Below are 14,938 nucleotides of genomic sequence, written 5' to 3'. Positions count from 1 at the left end.
TGATCCTCAGGGTCCTTTCCAGCTCTACAATTCTATGAATAATATGTGTTTGTGGCGACAAAAGCCATGTGGCAACACTGCAGGGAGAAAGGGAATGGGCATGTTTGTATACCATGCACAAGGGCTACTATATCAAAAGGACCTAAACAGGGCAGGGGCTGAGAAGGCACAGACAGCAATGCCACAGCGTGTCTCACATCTGAATCAACAGCAAGGAAAGACCATTCCATTTCTTGGATGTCAGCCTTCTGTGGCTTCCGCACTACTAGCATTGTTGATCTCGCTTGGTCCACGACTAATTGGGAAGCTCATTCTTTCCCTCTGACTCTGACCCCATGGGACCAGAAAACAGCCCAAGCTTGTACTGATTGTCATCTTATGCCCAGCCTTCCTGGAGTGCCCCAAGTCAGACTAACTAAGAAAGAACAAGGTGTGCCTCTACCGCACCCGCCCACCCGTTCCAATTCTGGTCAGCTGCTATACCACTGACACCGTGAGCTGGCCCAGAGCATGTAAAATGAAGCAGGGGTTTCCATCGCAAAGAAATGTGGTATTTTTAAATCAGGGTGGATAAGCTTTATGAAGAGCTACACTCACCTCAGTGCTTTGAGGGACAGGTTGGTTATTGAAGTGCAGGAAGCTAGATCAAGATGTCGGAGTTTGGAGCAGAACTTACTAAGGCTAGTACATGTCCTGGAAGAGAATAGGACACACATAGGTTCATTGCTCTGTCTTTTTTTTTTTTTTTAAGTAGAAGACGTTTAGTGATCATGTGCCTATATCAGAATGGGTCCCTCATTTTCATTGTAGTTGAATGAAATCTATTTCTTTAAAAGCACATCAAGATTCTCAATATTCTTCTTAATTTGGATTTTTCTTTTTAACTATATCATTGCTAAGGGGACGCGGGTGGCGCTGTGGGTAAAAGCCTCAGTGCCTAGGGCTTGCCGATCGAAAGGTCGGCGGTTCGAATCCCCGCGGCGGGGTGCGCTCCCGTTGTTCGGTCCCAGCGCCTGCCAACCTAGCAGTTTGAAAGCACTCCCGGGTGCAAGTAGATAAATAGGGACCGCTTACTAGCGGGAAGGTAAACGGCGTTTCCGTGTGCGGCTCTGGCTCGCCAGAGCAGCGATGTCACGCTGGCCACATGACCCGGAAGTGTCTCCGGACAGCGCTGGCCCCCGGCCTCTTGAGTGAGATGGGCGCACAACCCTAGAGTCTGTCAAGACTGGCCCATACGGGCAGGGGTACCTTTACCTTTTATATCATTGCTAAGACAACACAATGTTCTACAGTTTATATTAAAAATTGAGATATATAAAAATTTGGGTGTAGTAAATGAGAGAGATTAGATGCCCAGCAAATCTGGCCCAGCCTAATCATGTGCCCTCCAAGCTTAGCCTCTGATCCCTTGCATGTCCGATATACACACAGGGGACCACTGCAGATTTGGTGAAGGTGATGCAAAGGTAAGGAAGGGCTTGCTGTGCACCAAGTTTAAGATGGTGTCACTCCCTACAGTGGGACAGGGGTCCCTTGGCAATTTGCCCTTTCTATCTACCCATTCACAATAAGAACGGATATACTCTGACAGCATTTGAGCAACAAAACATGCAACCAAGAAAATGGGGGAAAGTGATTAAAAAGAGCTAAAGAAATACCGCGGAGAGCTGATATAAATGCCACTTACGCATCTGTAATCTTGGTGCAGCCATTCAAGTTCAACACTTCAATATTTCTGCAGTTCTGTGCAAATGTCCTTCATGACAGAAAAAAGTACAGTGCTTTTCAGGCTTTTAATGACATACATTTTAATTCAGTGGCACCTGACATTTAAAAGGTCTTACAAACCGAGGGGCAATTAAAGCAAATAATGCAGATTTGGGGTTGGTTTGTTTTGTTAAGTGATACTTTGAGAATATTTAGGGGTGATACCCAGCTTAAAAAGAAAAGAGAAAACACCATTCACAATCTATTTCATGTGTTGGCTGTGATCAAGATGGTAATGTACTTGTGGCTCTCCCGCTGCCAACTACAGAAGACAAGGCTCTACATACATACCAGGGTGCTTTCATCAGTGTACACTAGCTGTAGCCTATAGGTGTGCAAGTGCCAGGCAGGCAAGTACATGCATCAGCTCCCCTTGCTGGATCTCCAAACTGCTTTCTAACATTGCCTGGAAGAAGGCCCAGCATAAACAGAAACCCCAGTGCACAGAGGTTAGATGTTGGACTGGGACTGGGAGACCAGGGTTCCAATCCCTGCTCAGCTATGATGCTCATCAGGTGACTGTGGGCCAGTCACTGTCCAGCCTACTTCACAGGGTTCTTGCGATAATAAATTGGGGAAAGCTATGAACACTGGCCTGAGCGCCTAGGAGGGAGATGAAAACCTAACTGTTAACAACAACAACATCTCCTCCTCTCTGAGCATCAGGAGGAGAGAAAGATTAAGTGTTTTATAGCTGTGCTGCCAACATTCTGCTCTCTTTCCTTGAAGGAGAATCTTTGCTGTCACCATGCAATGTACCAGAAAAAGTGCAATCCACATAGCCCGCATTTCAAGTAACAAAAATACCAGAACGCTATATCCTATTTTAATTCTTCACAGTCTTTATCTCATCATCCTTACAATGATCCTTCCTGTGAAGGCACTTATGAAGTGAAGGCACTGTGAAGGCACAGATTATGGTAAGCCATAATCAATGGTTTACTGTGAACACAGATGTGCCTCTTGCTTCATTCTTCCCCTTGTGCAGGGCTGGTGCAACAAACCACAATCCCAGGCTTAGAGCCCTGTCCAAACAAGCCACAATCCTTGGCCAGAGTTCATGGGGTTTGTTGCTCGAGCTCACACTAGGGAAGTAGGAGCAATCCCTGCACATTCACAAGCAAACCATTAACTATGCCTCAGTTTACAGACTATGGAACTTAACTTCTAGGTTAGATTCAGACAGCTGCCCAGTTCAGATGTCAGAGTCAAGTCACATTTTGATCATCAGAGATGTGCTGTGGGCTTGAGTAGTCTCTCCAGTTTTCTGATACCATGATACCCTAAGCTGGGGAGAGAAATGAGCAGAGGAGCTGTAGCACGTTCCTGACAGCCAAGCCATGATTAGGCTGTGGTGTCCGAACTACACCAGTGTGTATGGGGCATGTGTTTGGGTCTCCTGAATCTCACTTTTGATAGGTATAATTCCCTCCAAATCTGTTACGGGAGGACTGGTGGTGCAGGCCTATTTCGAGCAGGTACCGAAGCCATGTCAAGAAACCAAGCATCTGCTGCGCAACCATTAGGTAGATCTTCGCCCTATTGTGGTGTTGCAAGAGAACATTTACTTCTAAATAATAAACACCATCACCTCAGAAAGAAGGGGAGACACATCTACACATAACCGAGTGGCTGTGGAAGCACAGTGATCTCAATGCTGAAAACCAGGAAGAGCTCAACACCTTGAGAAACAGACAGACACTCTCTGAGCAAACCAAACTAGTAAGAGCAAACATATACACTCTCACGACTGGCTGGCAGGGAGGGCAAAATGAACAGGCCACTTCACCTAAGTGCCTGTAATAGGTTATTAGCAACAGATCATTAGCAATATATAAAAATAATTAGCAGTTCACCTGTCAGGTAAGGGCCCTGAGCGGTCAAGCTGATAAAGCATGTACTCCTCTTGCCTCTGGTAGCTGAGCTCTGCAAAGCCCTGGGACAAGCTCTAGTCCTGTCCCATGATACTCAGCAAGTCCATGTCTTTCCGGAAGGTTTTGGAAGTTTTTGGCCTGGGCAACATGCATCTTGGATTGTTCTATACTACATTTCCATAGGACTTTAGAAGCAACGTGATCAGAAAAAGAAATAGAGGAAGTTATAGGGAAACTAAAAAAGGGGGGGAGCCCCAGGAGCAGATGGATTGGGAACCGAATATTGTAAAGTATTTAAAAATATATTGGTTTGTAAATTAAATGTTTTATATAATTCAGTAATAGAGGGTGAGAGGATCCCTCCATCGTGGGAACAATCAATAACTATCTTAATTCCAAAACCAGGAAAAGATTTGAAGGACCCAGGCAGGATTGTATAAGCTGATTTCCCTAATAAATCAAGATGCTAAAATATTGATCACAATAATGGCAAAAAGGATGAATAATTTTATAAATAAATAAATAAATAAATAAATAATAAATGTGGCTTTGTAGCAGGAAGACAGATGTATAGTTTAATAGGAAGAGTGTTGAATAAAATAGATATAATAAGAAGAAATAAACTGAAAGCTGGCATAGTAGCATTGGATATTTTAAAGGCTTTTGACTGTGTAGAATGGCTGGCGTTAAAAATGATTATAGAAAGCGTAGGATTTGGAGAATGATTTAAGGGATTGATCCATCAATTACATCTGAGGAAAAAGGAATATGTCATAGTGAACGATAATATAACAGAACAAATAACACTAGCCCAAGGTACAAGGCAAGGATGTCCCCTTTCCCCAATTTTACTTGTATTGGTCATTGAAACTCTGGCCATGTAATTAGAGAAGATGAAAATATAAAAGGAATATGCAATAATGGAAAAGAAAAAATAAACTTATTTGCAGTTGACACCTTGCTAACAATCGAAAATCTGTTGGAAAATATGCAGGTAATAGAGGGGGGGGAAATGGAAAAAAATGGACAAATAACAGGGTCGCGAATTAATTGGTTCAAATAAGAGATGTTGAGATTTTACTACGATGAAGAGGAAAAATGAAAATTCTTGAAGGAAATAAAAATAGATATAAAATTAAGAAATGTAATAAAGTACTTGAGAATAACAAGAAATTTTAAAAAATTAGAACAAGAGAATCTTAACAAATTAAAGAGGGAAATTAAGGGAAAGCTGGAGGAATATAAAAAAAATAAAACTTTCATGGTTTGGAAGAATAGCGATAATTAAAATGAAAATTTTGTCTAGAATAATTTTTTTTATTTAGAATGTCACCAATTAAGATATTGGAGACAGAGATAAAGGGTTGGCAAAGTATGATTAATAAATTTTGTAATGGAATAAGAAGCCTAGAATTAATAAAAGAAGATGGTATAATCCCCAGAAAACAGGTGGACTGGGTCTCCCCAACATAAAGTTATATAGAATAGATATAGATATAGAAAATCAGTTAAGATATATCATAGATGTGATAACAGAACAAGGAGAGTTAGAATGGTTAGAGAGTGGTACATAGGGAATGAGGGAGAAGTTCGTGAATATATTTTTTAGCTAACCAAATAGGCAATGGTAGCAGAATACTGAAAATCCCTTATTAAGAAATACCATTGAGGGATGGGCAAAATATAAAGGAAAACTGATACCAGTAAATTCCCCACTAACTCCGGTGGTGATTATAGAAGACTTCCCAGTAAATTAAAAAAAGGAAATTGAAAAAGAAGCAAAAGAGAAGTAAATACTTAAAATGAAGAAATAGGTGGAGAAAATGAGAAGAAAAGAACAAATAAGAGAAGCTCTAACAGGAAGTAAAATAAGTTGGTTTAACTGTATACAATTGGAGCAATGGACAAAGAAATGGTTATGAGAAAACAAGAACTGCAAAGAATATACAAATTTTTAAAAAATGATTATAAAAAGAGAGGATAAAGAAGAAAATATAGTTATAAAAGGGGAAACCAGTGAAATTTATAAAATATTAGTAGAAATGGGGGATCAACAAGATCAATTAAAAGAGGTGTGAGAAAAGGAGAAAACAGGGCAGATAAATAGTCAAAGCTGGGGGTAAATATGGGAGAAACACAATTTGAAAATGTTGTCTACAAGGATAAAAGAAAATTATTATAAGTCAATTTGGAGATGGTATTTAACAGCAGTCAGATTTAATCAAATAAACAAGAAATATTCAGTGTTATGTTGGAGGGTATGCCAGGAAACCGGGACTTATGTTCACATATGGTGGTGGTGTAAATTTGTACAATTATTTGGGCAAAGGGTGTTTAAGGAGATAATAGAAATCACTGGGTCCAGAGGTAGCATGATTATCCATTTGCAATGGAGTGGAAGGTTCACAGGCTATGAAGGACTTGCTCACAAATTTACTGAAAGCAGCACAAGCTATTATAGCTAGGAAGTGGAAGAGGCAAGGAGAATATAAAATAGAAGAATGGTTTGAAGAAGTGTGGGATATAACTATTGATGATAAATTAACATGTGCTATTAAGGTAAGATGGGGAATATGCAGCAGAAATGATTTTGAGGTGATATGTAGGGTTTTTGTAGAATTTGTATTGTTAAAACAGAAAGGGGTCAAACTATCACAAGAGGTGCTGAAATTCTGGGAGGGTGGATAGTTACAATGGAATGGTCTTAGGGCTAGGGTGCACATTTCTATTCTTATTTACTTATTATTACTTTGTCAAAATAAAATAGATAAAAAAGAAGCAAAGTGAGACCAAATTTGCACAGGCACTCAGAACACAGTGACTTGCTAGAGGCCTTTCACAGAGCAGTGACTAGCCTATAGGATAAGTGGCTATTCCTAGCAACTTAGACAAGCTACAATAAGAGTGAGTGAAGTTCCAGTATATTCAAAGGTAAGGTCCTGATTATATGATACCTACAGTTCAGTGGATGCTGGCACCTGGTGGTTCTTTACCATGCCTTCTAAGAGGTCAAGCTGTATGCCTTACAAGGAGTTGTTTGGAAGAAGCTATGGGACAGCAGCAATAGTGCCACTCCAGACAGTGAAGAGGCCAGAGACCAAGTTGGCTGTGAGTCCTGGAAGACCTGCTCCCTGCTTTGCAAGCCTTTTCCCACCTGGCCTGGGAGGGCAGGGCCCTGACTGACTCCAGCTACAAAAGCTGAGGCTGCGGAACAGAATCTTGTTTAGGTGGGGTTGTTGGGGGATTGTTGTTGTTGTTGATGACGTTATTTTTTGTATCTTTATTTTGGATCTGATGTGGAAATTATTCAATTTGGCTGTGTAATTTTTGATGTTTTGTTTATTGTTCATGGCTACTTTTGTTACATCTGTAGTTACGTAATCTTTTATATGTTGTAAGCTGCCTTGAGCATGGTTTTAACTTTGGAAAGGCGGCATGCAAATAAAATGTTTGATTGACTGATTGAAGACCTAAATTAGAATGTGAACACAGGTTTCCTCAATCCTGACTCAGGGACTGAGTGTACGCTGCAACATTTCATTGCAGACACCTACTTCTGTTCTATAATTCTGTTCAATGGACTGTGATCCAGCAACTGCAGAATCTACCAGGGGTGCCAACGTGAAAGTTGGTGGCTCATGAGGATAGGGATTTTCAGGAGAAAATGAAAAAGAAGTGTTTCTTGTCCTTACTCATATATTTTCCCACTGCACTACACAGTGCTAAACAGCTCAGGTTTGGGGTTTGCTGCCAGCCATTAACCTGAATGCTTTATGCCATTTAGCTAAAAGTAGGATAGGTCAGAAGGGTGGAAAACAGAAAAGAGGACATGTTTTCTTTTCTCTCTTGAAACTTCTCCATATAAGAGAGGGATTTTCTCTTTTAACCTCATGGCACACATCCTTTCAACTGTAATCCCCAGTTCTAGGACACTATAAATTGTTATGGACTCTAGCAGGCAAATAATATGTTTCCCATAATTTCCTCATTATTTTCTTTCAATTGATGCTCTCAATGCTCTGTAGGACCTGAAAGTCACTCTTAATAGGTTCTTATCAATTCATTTCAATTTTTAAAAATTCTTTTAATTTGCAAATTATGCAAGTATGCACAACCCCCACTATTTTTGGTAGGCCCATTTTCTAAACCGATAGAAATGGGACCGCCTAAGTGCGATATCAATACAGGAGCCAATTATTTTGGAAATGCTATAACCTCATTTGAAAGTGGCTCACTGCCCCACCCTACATGTTCAGGTTCTCTGCTGGATAGAAAAATAAAATTATTTGTGCTTTTTCAGTGGCAAAGCACTTGACCTCTCTACCTTAATGCGTTGTCTCCCACACCTAGGCATCCACGAAGGCTCAGCTTTCGTAAGAAACCCCCACATCTTTTAGAAATATTCTCCACTACACGCCCCTGTAAAAAGACCAGGAAGAGAATTCGATTGATGTGACCTTCCAGAGTAATTAGCTTTGCTTAACTTTCCATGTGGTAAATAACTTTCTCATTTCTTTAGTAAAAGCATCAACTCCCCCCGCCCTTAACCCACTCCTCCCCTGGTTGATACCCGTTTTTTATCTGACTTTCAAATCCTCCTTAAACTCGTGCACTTAAATTCTGTACTCCAGAAATCTGCATTCTGTAGAATGTCTAACATTCATATGTACTTGGCCTATAATAAGCTGAATCTAGGGCAAGGTCACACAATCCCTGTGTGCTGCTCAGATTCTTCTTTGCTAGTGGCATATTGGTCATCTGAACCTATAGGCACAAATCATGATTTGACATGCCATCATTCAACCCACATTCACAGTTGTTTGCTGCAATATACTCTTTTCCCAGTTTGCGCCTGCAAAAGACAGCCCACAGACAACTATTTTACTTAACAAAATATGAGCTGACAGGAGCCATCAGCATGACAGAAAACCATTAGCCAGCCGTGCATAGGGTCCTGTCACCAAGCCACAATATTATACTTGGAGAAGTTCAAAGAGCTGGTTTTCTGCACAAAAATCTGACTCGGATTGGCTCCCCATTACACAATTTGAGAACCCCTGGTATGAACAGATAGCTTTAAAGCTCATGCTAGAAGTTCCTAAGTCATATCCGATGGCACGGATCTGACTGCTGCAATGGGAAATTTGACTACATGAGAAAATAGGGAGCTGCCTTATCCCAAATCGGACCATTGGTCCATTTAGGTCAGTACTGTCTACTCTACATGGATTTCAGACAACCCTACTTGGGGTATTTCCCAGCCCTGCTTTGAGGTGCCGGGGTCTGAACCTGGGTCCTTCTGCATGCAGGGCAGATGTTCCACCACTGAGCTAGGCTTCTTCCACTTGGAAGCCACTAAAGTGGCTAAGAGCCCCAAGGAACCAGAACAGGTTCTTTCCACGGCAACGGTTATCACATAAAGAATAGATTTTGTGCAACTAGGAATGGACCAAAATATTTTGGTGCCTGAGGAAGGAAATCCAAATGGCAAACTTACCAAATGGTTGTTTGTTTGTTTTTTAACCCAAATGGTTTACAATCTGCTGCCCTTAGCAGCACTCCAAAAAGCCCACCACCCAAAATACGCTGTCTCACCCATCCTAATGGTGCATTATTCTTGCAAGCGGCCAATGAACTAATTGCCAAGATCTGCTAAATGGGAAGTTACCACCCCTAGATCTTTCCCCAGTAAAAATATTAACAAGTTAGGGATCCATGTCTTTGCACACAGGTGAGAGTTCACACATCCACAAACCTATGTGCATAAAATAAGTTAGCGCAGTTTCAGTATCTGAAATCCTGGAGCTAGAAACTAGAAATTAACAATCCTATCTCTGGGGAAAGATGCAAAAGATTACACAGTTTATTACTGATCTTACACAGCGCTGTAATTACAGTTTAACTAGAGAAATTGTTTCTGCACACCACTTAATTATACCTCTATGTCCCTCTGGAAATCAAACAGGTCAATGCGCTGCCAGTTGCTGCCATCCAGGGCCAGGACATTCCACGCCTGCAGTGAAAAGGGAGAAGACAGTGAAAAGAATGTAAAATGTGGGAAAATATGGCAGAAATATAAAGCAAAACTTGGGTCTAATTTAAACCGACACCAAAGCCGCTGGCCCTTAATGAGGTGCAGCTTCCAGTGGGATGCTTCTAGCAAACCCATGCGTGAAAGGCCCCAACGATGCACAAATGATTTTCAGTGTAGCAACAGAACTGCTGAGAGAATGCTTAAATCATTGTTTGTTCTGGTTGCCATTTCTTTCTCTTTAAAGAACCACAGACAGTTGGGTCTTCCACAATTCTGAAACATGCACACGTGGTGACTACACTCAAATGCTCAGGCTACGGTGCCATACTTTGCAGTGAACGACATGATTAAAAAAAGAGGTGACTGTATTGGCTGATGGTGCCTTGGAATTTTCTATAGTTTCACACTAAAAAACAAAAAAGCTTTAAAGCACACATTTTAATGATTCACATATAACAAATGGGAGTGTTATATTAAAGTAACTCTATTAACAAAAATAAAGTTCCCTAAAAAAGATCGGTAAGAGATGTACTTACATTTTCAAAATTACCTCTTGGCACTTTGCCATGTCATATACAGTGGTGCCTCGCAAGACGAAAATAATCCGTTCCGCGAGTCTCTTCGTCTAGCGTTTTCTTCGTCTTGCGAAGCAACCCTATTAGCGGCTTAGCAGATTAGCGCTATTAGCGGTTTAGAGGCTAAAAGGCTATTAGCGGCTTAGCGGCTTAGAAAAAAGGGGGGGGAAGCGAAAAAAATCCCAAGACTCGCAAGACGTTTTCGTCTTGTGAAGCAAGCCCATAGGGAAATTCGTCTTGCGAAGCGCATCGAAAAACAGAAAACCCTTTCGTCTAGCGGGTTTTTCGTCTTGCGAAGCATTCGTCTTGCGGGGCACCACTGTATATTATTTTGCATTACCCACTGAGGAAGGTTAGAACAGAACAGACAATGGAAGGGGCCATGGGGAAAAAAGGGAAGCAAAGAACTACAGAATGTGAGAGTCTTGCTGGATCAGATGGAAGGCCCACCTAATCCACATAGCTACTATATAGCTATAGCAGCTAATAAGACCCATGAATTGGTTTATTTTATTTTTAAAAAAACCCATGGCAACCATAAGATAAAGATGCATTTTGTTAATTTTGACTGTCCAGCCTACTAATTTCATTAGTGTTATTAGAGAGGAAGCAAAACATCTATCTACTCCACATCATACATAATTTAAAAAACTCAATTCGCCTCCCCAGCTGTCTTTTTTTACCCAAATAAAAAAATCCCAAGGGCATTAGTTGTTTCTTCGTAAGGAAGATGCTTGAATCCATGAATATTTTGGGCTTTCCTTCTCCAGTGCTACAATATCCCTTTTGAGCTGGGACAATCAGAATGAAGTACGGAAGCTTTGTAAATAGCGGCCATTTTATTTTTGGTCCCTTTCTTAAAGATTCCCAGTATGGAATTTGCTCACTCCACTGATGTTGCACATTGAGTTAACATTTCCATGGAGCTATCCACCACAACCTGAAGATCTATTTCCTGGATAGTCACAGACAGGTCAGAACCCATCATGATTTTTTTGCCCAATGTGTTAGAATGTGCCAGTGCTTACTAATAACTATGTGCTGGAGAAACTAGCAACAAATGTGAATTTGCATGACCCACCTTCCTCATCACAGTGATCTCAGTGGTTTAGCTACAGCTTCAGCACTCTCTCCTTCAGAGTTTGAGCCTGAGCATCAGTTCCAGTCAGGCATTTAGTGACTGGGGCAAACTATGAGTTCATAATGTTCTTTTTTTAAAAATAAAATAAAAATGCAGGTTGATACTTAATTATTTTGTTAACCTATGGATTATTATGTTTCCATAATAGCAGTCACATCTCCACCCAGAATTTTTATGATAAACAGATGCACACATATCCTACAGGAGAGAGGGGAGCATTAATCCCTGTATGCCCGACATTTTCCACAATCAAGAGAGACATGCCAGTGTTTGCGTCTGAGAGAGGTAACAGAAAAATAATTATATTTGACATAGGTTAGGGACCTTCCCTTTTGCTACAGTGATAACCTTGTACCCCATTATTCAGTATAGGGCAGTTGGCAGAAACATATAACATCTCTTTGTGATTCTCAATCCTAGGCTATTTGAAAATCTCAAAATAGTAAAACTCCACCCAGTTAGATTTGGCTGCTCGAAACTAAGACAGACCTCAGCTGGTAATATTACAAGAAAAGAAAAGTAAAAAAAAAAAAAGGTGGGTGGGGAATACAACCTGTGGGGAGGATGTGCATTCTGTGTCTCTGCACTTGTACAATTAAAGGAGTATCATACCACTTTTTACAGTTATGGCTTCTCCCAAAGAACCCTGGGTAGTTTGTAAATGGTGTTGAGAGTTGATAGGATGAAAAATTCCTATTCCCTTCATGGAGCTACAATTCCCAGAGTTCTTTGGGAAGAGGAATTGAATGTGAAACCACTATGACACCTGTAGCTCTGCGAGGGAAGAATAACAGTTTTCAGCACCCTTGACAAACAAAAGTTGCCAGGAATCTTTGAGGAGAAGCAATGATTGTTTAAAGTGGTATGCTTTAAATATATAGCGCAAATGGGGCCTCTGTTGAAATATCCCTTCAAGCTGACACTTTCTTGGCTCTGGGATATGATGACAAACTGGAGGTGCCCAAGAGACAAGCAATTAAAACCTTACCAGTACTAGTTTGCAAACATTCTTACCCTGGAGACCTGAGCGCAACGGCATAGCGTGACCACATCCAGGAAGGAGAATATTCTGTTAACAAACACATACATACAAATAACTAAACATTGGAACATGCACATGGGATTCTCCTCACAAATTGTTTAGCAACAATTGGTATATTTGGTCTTGCAGCCTGTTTCCAGTGCCTGGGCTCAGCCCTGAAAAATTAAAAGTGGAATAGGATTTAACATTTGACCAGTCAAAAAATATGTAGCAATTTGACCGGTCAAATACCTATAGCACTCATCTAATAGAACTGTAACAAAGATTGATTCTTCGAATAACAAACAGCAAATAATCAAATATGTGTTGTTTCTCTATTAGGGTTAATTCCTTATTATATGACAACTGGAATTAAGAGATACACTTACTACAAACAGCAAAATCAGTTTACTGTTTAAAATAATGGCAATGAATTCTATCACACTACTTCACACATTATAAATGTCTAATAGCAATATTTATGAGCTCAAGCAATCCTTGTCAATACTGACACGTTTTGTTAAAAATGCAGTTAAATAAAAAAAGCAAAGTAAAACAAATAAAAAAGCTAGTAGCATGAATACCACATAGCAAGAATAAAACACAGATTTTAAATGTGGTTGGGGATGAAAAGAGAGGCAGACAGAGATATGATGTACTCAGACACTTGCAGGACTCTTGCCTTTATTACTGAATGGCACTAGGATGCAATTAAAATGTAGGCCGTCTTTGTGGAACACTTGACTGTATTGAGTTTTCAGCAGGTACTGCCCATTCATTTTCAAATGCATCTTCTTTGTTTAAGGGCTAGCCACTCTTAGAATTGAAAGTGGAAAAATCTCAGGAAACTGAACCCATTTTGCACCTTTTCTGTGCTCCTGAAGAGTTATAGCACACAAACGGCCCTTCCTTTAATCTCTTAATATGCTATGCAGCATTTACGATACAGACCACAACTGCAACACGTTGGTAACACCACTTCCTTTTGAATGCATTCCTTTTTTTCCTGGGATTTATATCCCCTTCTTCTCTCCCTAAATGTACCTGAATACTAGAAATCTATCCTATACCCAATCCCTCAGAAAAGCTTCAACAAGTATGAAAATCGAGAAACAACAAGGATGCTCTAGTCATTAATTTAAATTCATCCGTGTGCTCTCAGGTGGTTTATGATAGGGTTCATTTGCGTTGTATCTCCAGGGATGGGCAATCTCTTTGGGTTAAGAAACCTATGCAAACTTTCCAAGGATATTTCAAGGACTAAAAACAGAACTGAAAGCTGCCTAAAAGCTCAGTAGGAATGCTCTTTTAGCCAAGCCAGAGCAGCTTAGAGACTCTGCAGGCATTGTTTAGTTACACACCCCAGAGCTGCAATGAACTGATGATGATGCAGCTTCTTCTTGCCAACAGCGAGGATGGAATTCCTCAGAGTGTTCCTCAGTCTGGGCTAGAAGAGGATCCCACAACTCCATACTCCATGAACCTGGCAAAACCATTGTGCATTTGCATGATTCTTTTTGTGCTCTCCCTCCAAATTATTCCTGCTCACCCTTTTCTGTAAAGCGGAAAACGCTTCACATCACTAGGAAGTTAGTCAAGGGGAGGGGCTGCGATGAGAATCACAAAGATACAAAAAAGAAGATAATCGTGTATTTTACTGGATCACCACCTTGATGTGAAATACATGCAAGTTTTTGATTTACACATGAATGAAGCGGTTAAGAAAGGGTGGGAAGCTGTTTTAGATATTGGCTTAACTCTGAGCAAGAATATTATCTAGAAGAAATGAAAGATCTTTTTACTGAGGTACAGTTATGTTTGTTTTAAATATTTATACACCAAAGAACTTGGAATCTACACACTGGGGGGGATGCGACATATCCACTCCTTTGTCCCATTATCATCATCTAGACTGGGAGTACTCTACTGCATATATAAACTGTGTGTTTCCAAACCAGAGCACGATAGGCAAACAGAAAGTAACTCTCAGGCCCTATCCGACAGCTTTCCCCTTTCCCAGTATGCAGAAACCTCCCCACTGCCATATATAGCAATCTTGGAGGAGGGTTAGACTTGGCAGGATGCGTGTCACGAGGTTTTAAAACTCAGCTCTCTATGAACCTTTCTTTACTTCTCACTCTTCAGAAATTTCCTCTCCATGCATTTATATGCAACAAAGCATGCAGGCATTATAACACAACATGGGAAGGTTTAAGGATTGTGAGAAAGAAAGCAAAGAAGATGCAATTTTGTACTGTGGATAAGTCCTCCACTGCAGTTTCTCAAATGTGAAAGTACTTTACTGGGTGCCCACCAGAGCTCAAGAATGAGTGCCTCTACAAATGTTGCTAGACATTTTAATGTGAGATAAACTGTGGTTGCTAGGGAGAAGATTTTTAACAGGTGGCCAGTCAATTTATATAATAATAATAATAATAATAATAATAATAATAATAATAATAATATAATTTATAACTTTGGGCGGCTTCCAACAAAATATTAAAATACAATAGTCTGTCAAACACT

The 14,938-nt window shown here is 40.3% G+C and overlaps 1 protein-coding gene across 4 annotated transcripts in view; it reads right to left on the bottom strand.

Moving 5' to 3' along the window:
* The window catches only part of FBXL20 (F-box and leucine rich repeat protein 20), a 66,245-nt gene that overhangs the window by 17,913 nt on the left and 33,394 nt on the right, over positions 1-14,938 (bottom strand). For 3 of the 4 annotated variants that reach the window (XM_053362974.1, XM_053362976.1, XM_053362975.1), the window contains 5 exons: positions 12,406-12,460; positions 9,580-9,654; positions 7,966-8,060; positions 1,688-1,756; positions 598-693 (listed from right to left, as the gene is read on the bottom strand). In XM_053362974.1, coding sequence (XP_053218949.1) covers positions 598-693; positions 1,688-1,756; positions 7,966-8,060; positions 9,580-9,654; positions 12,406-12,460 — 390 coding nt within the window. Of the gene's footprint in view, positions 1-597; positions 694-1,687; positions 1,757-7,965; positions 8,061-9,579; positions 9,655-12,379; positions 12,461-14,938 lie in introns of all 4 variants that reach the window. The other variant, XM_053362977.1, reaches the window with a different exon arrangement.

This window comes from Podarcis raffonei, chromosome 13 (assembly GCF_027172205.1).
Source record: "Podarcis raffonei isolate rPodRaf1 chromosome 13, rPodRaf1.pri, whole genome shotgun sequence".
Taxonomy (NCBI): domain Eukaryota; kingdom Metazoa; phylum Chordata; class Lepidosauria; order Squamata; family Lacertidae; genus Podarcis; species Podarcis raffonei.
This window is presented reverse-complemented; position numbering and strand designations above follow the sequence as displayed.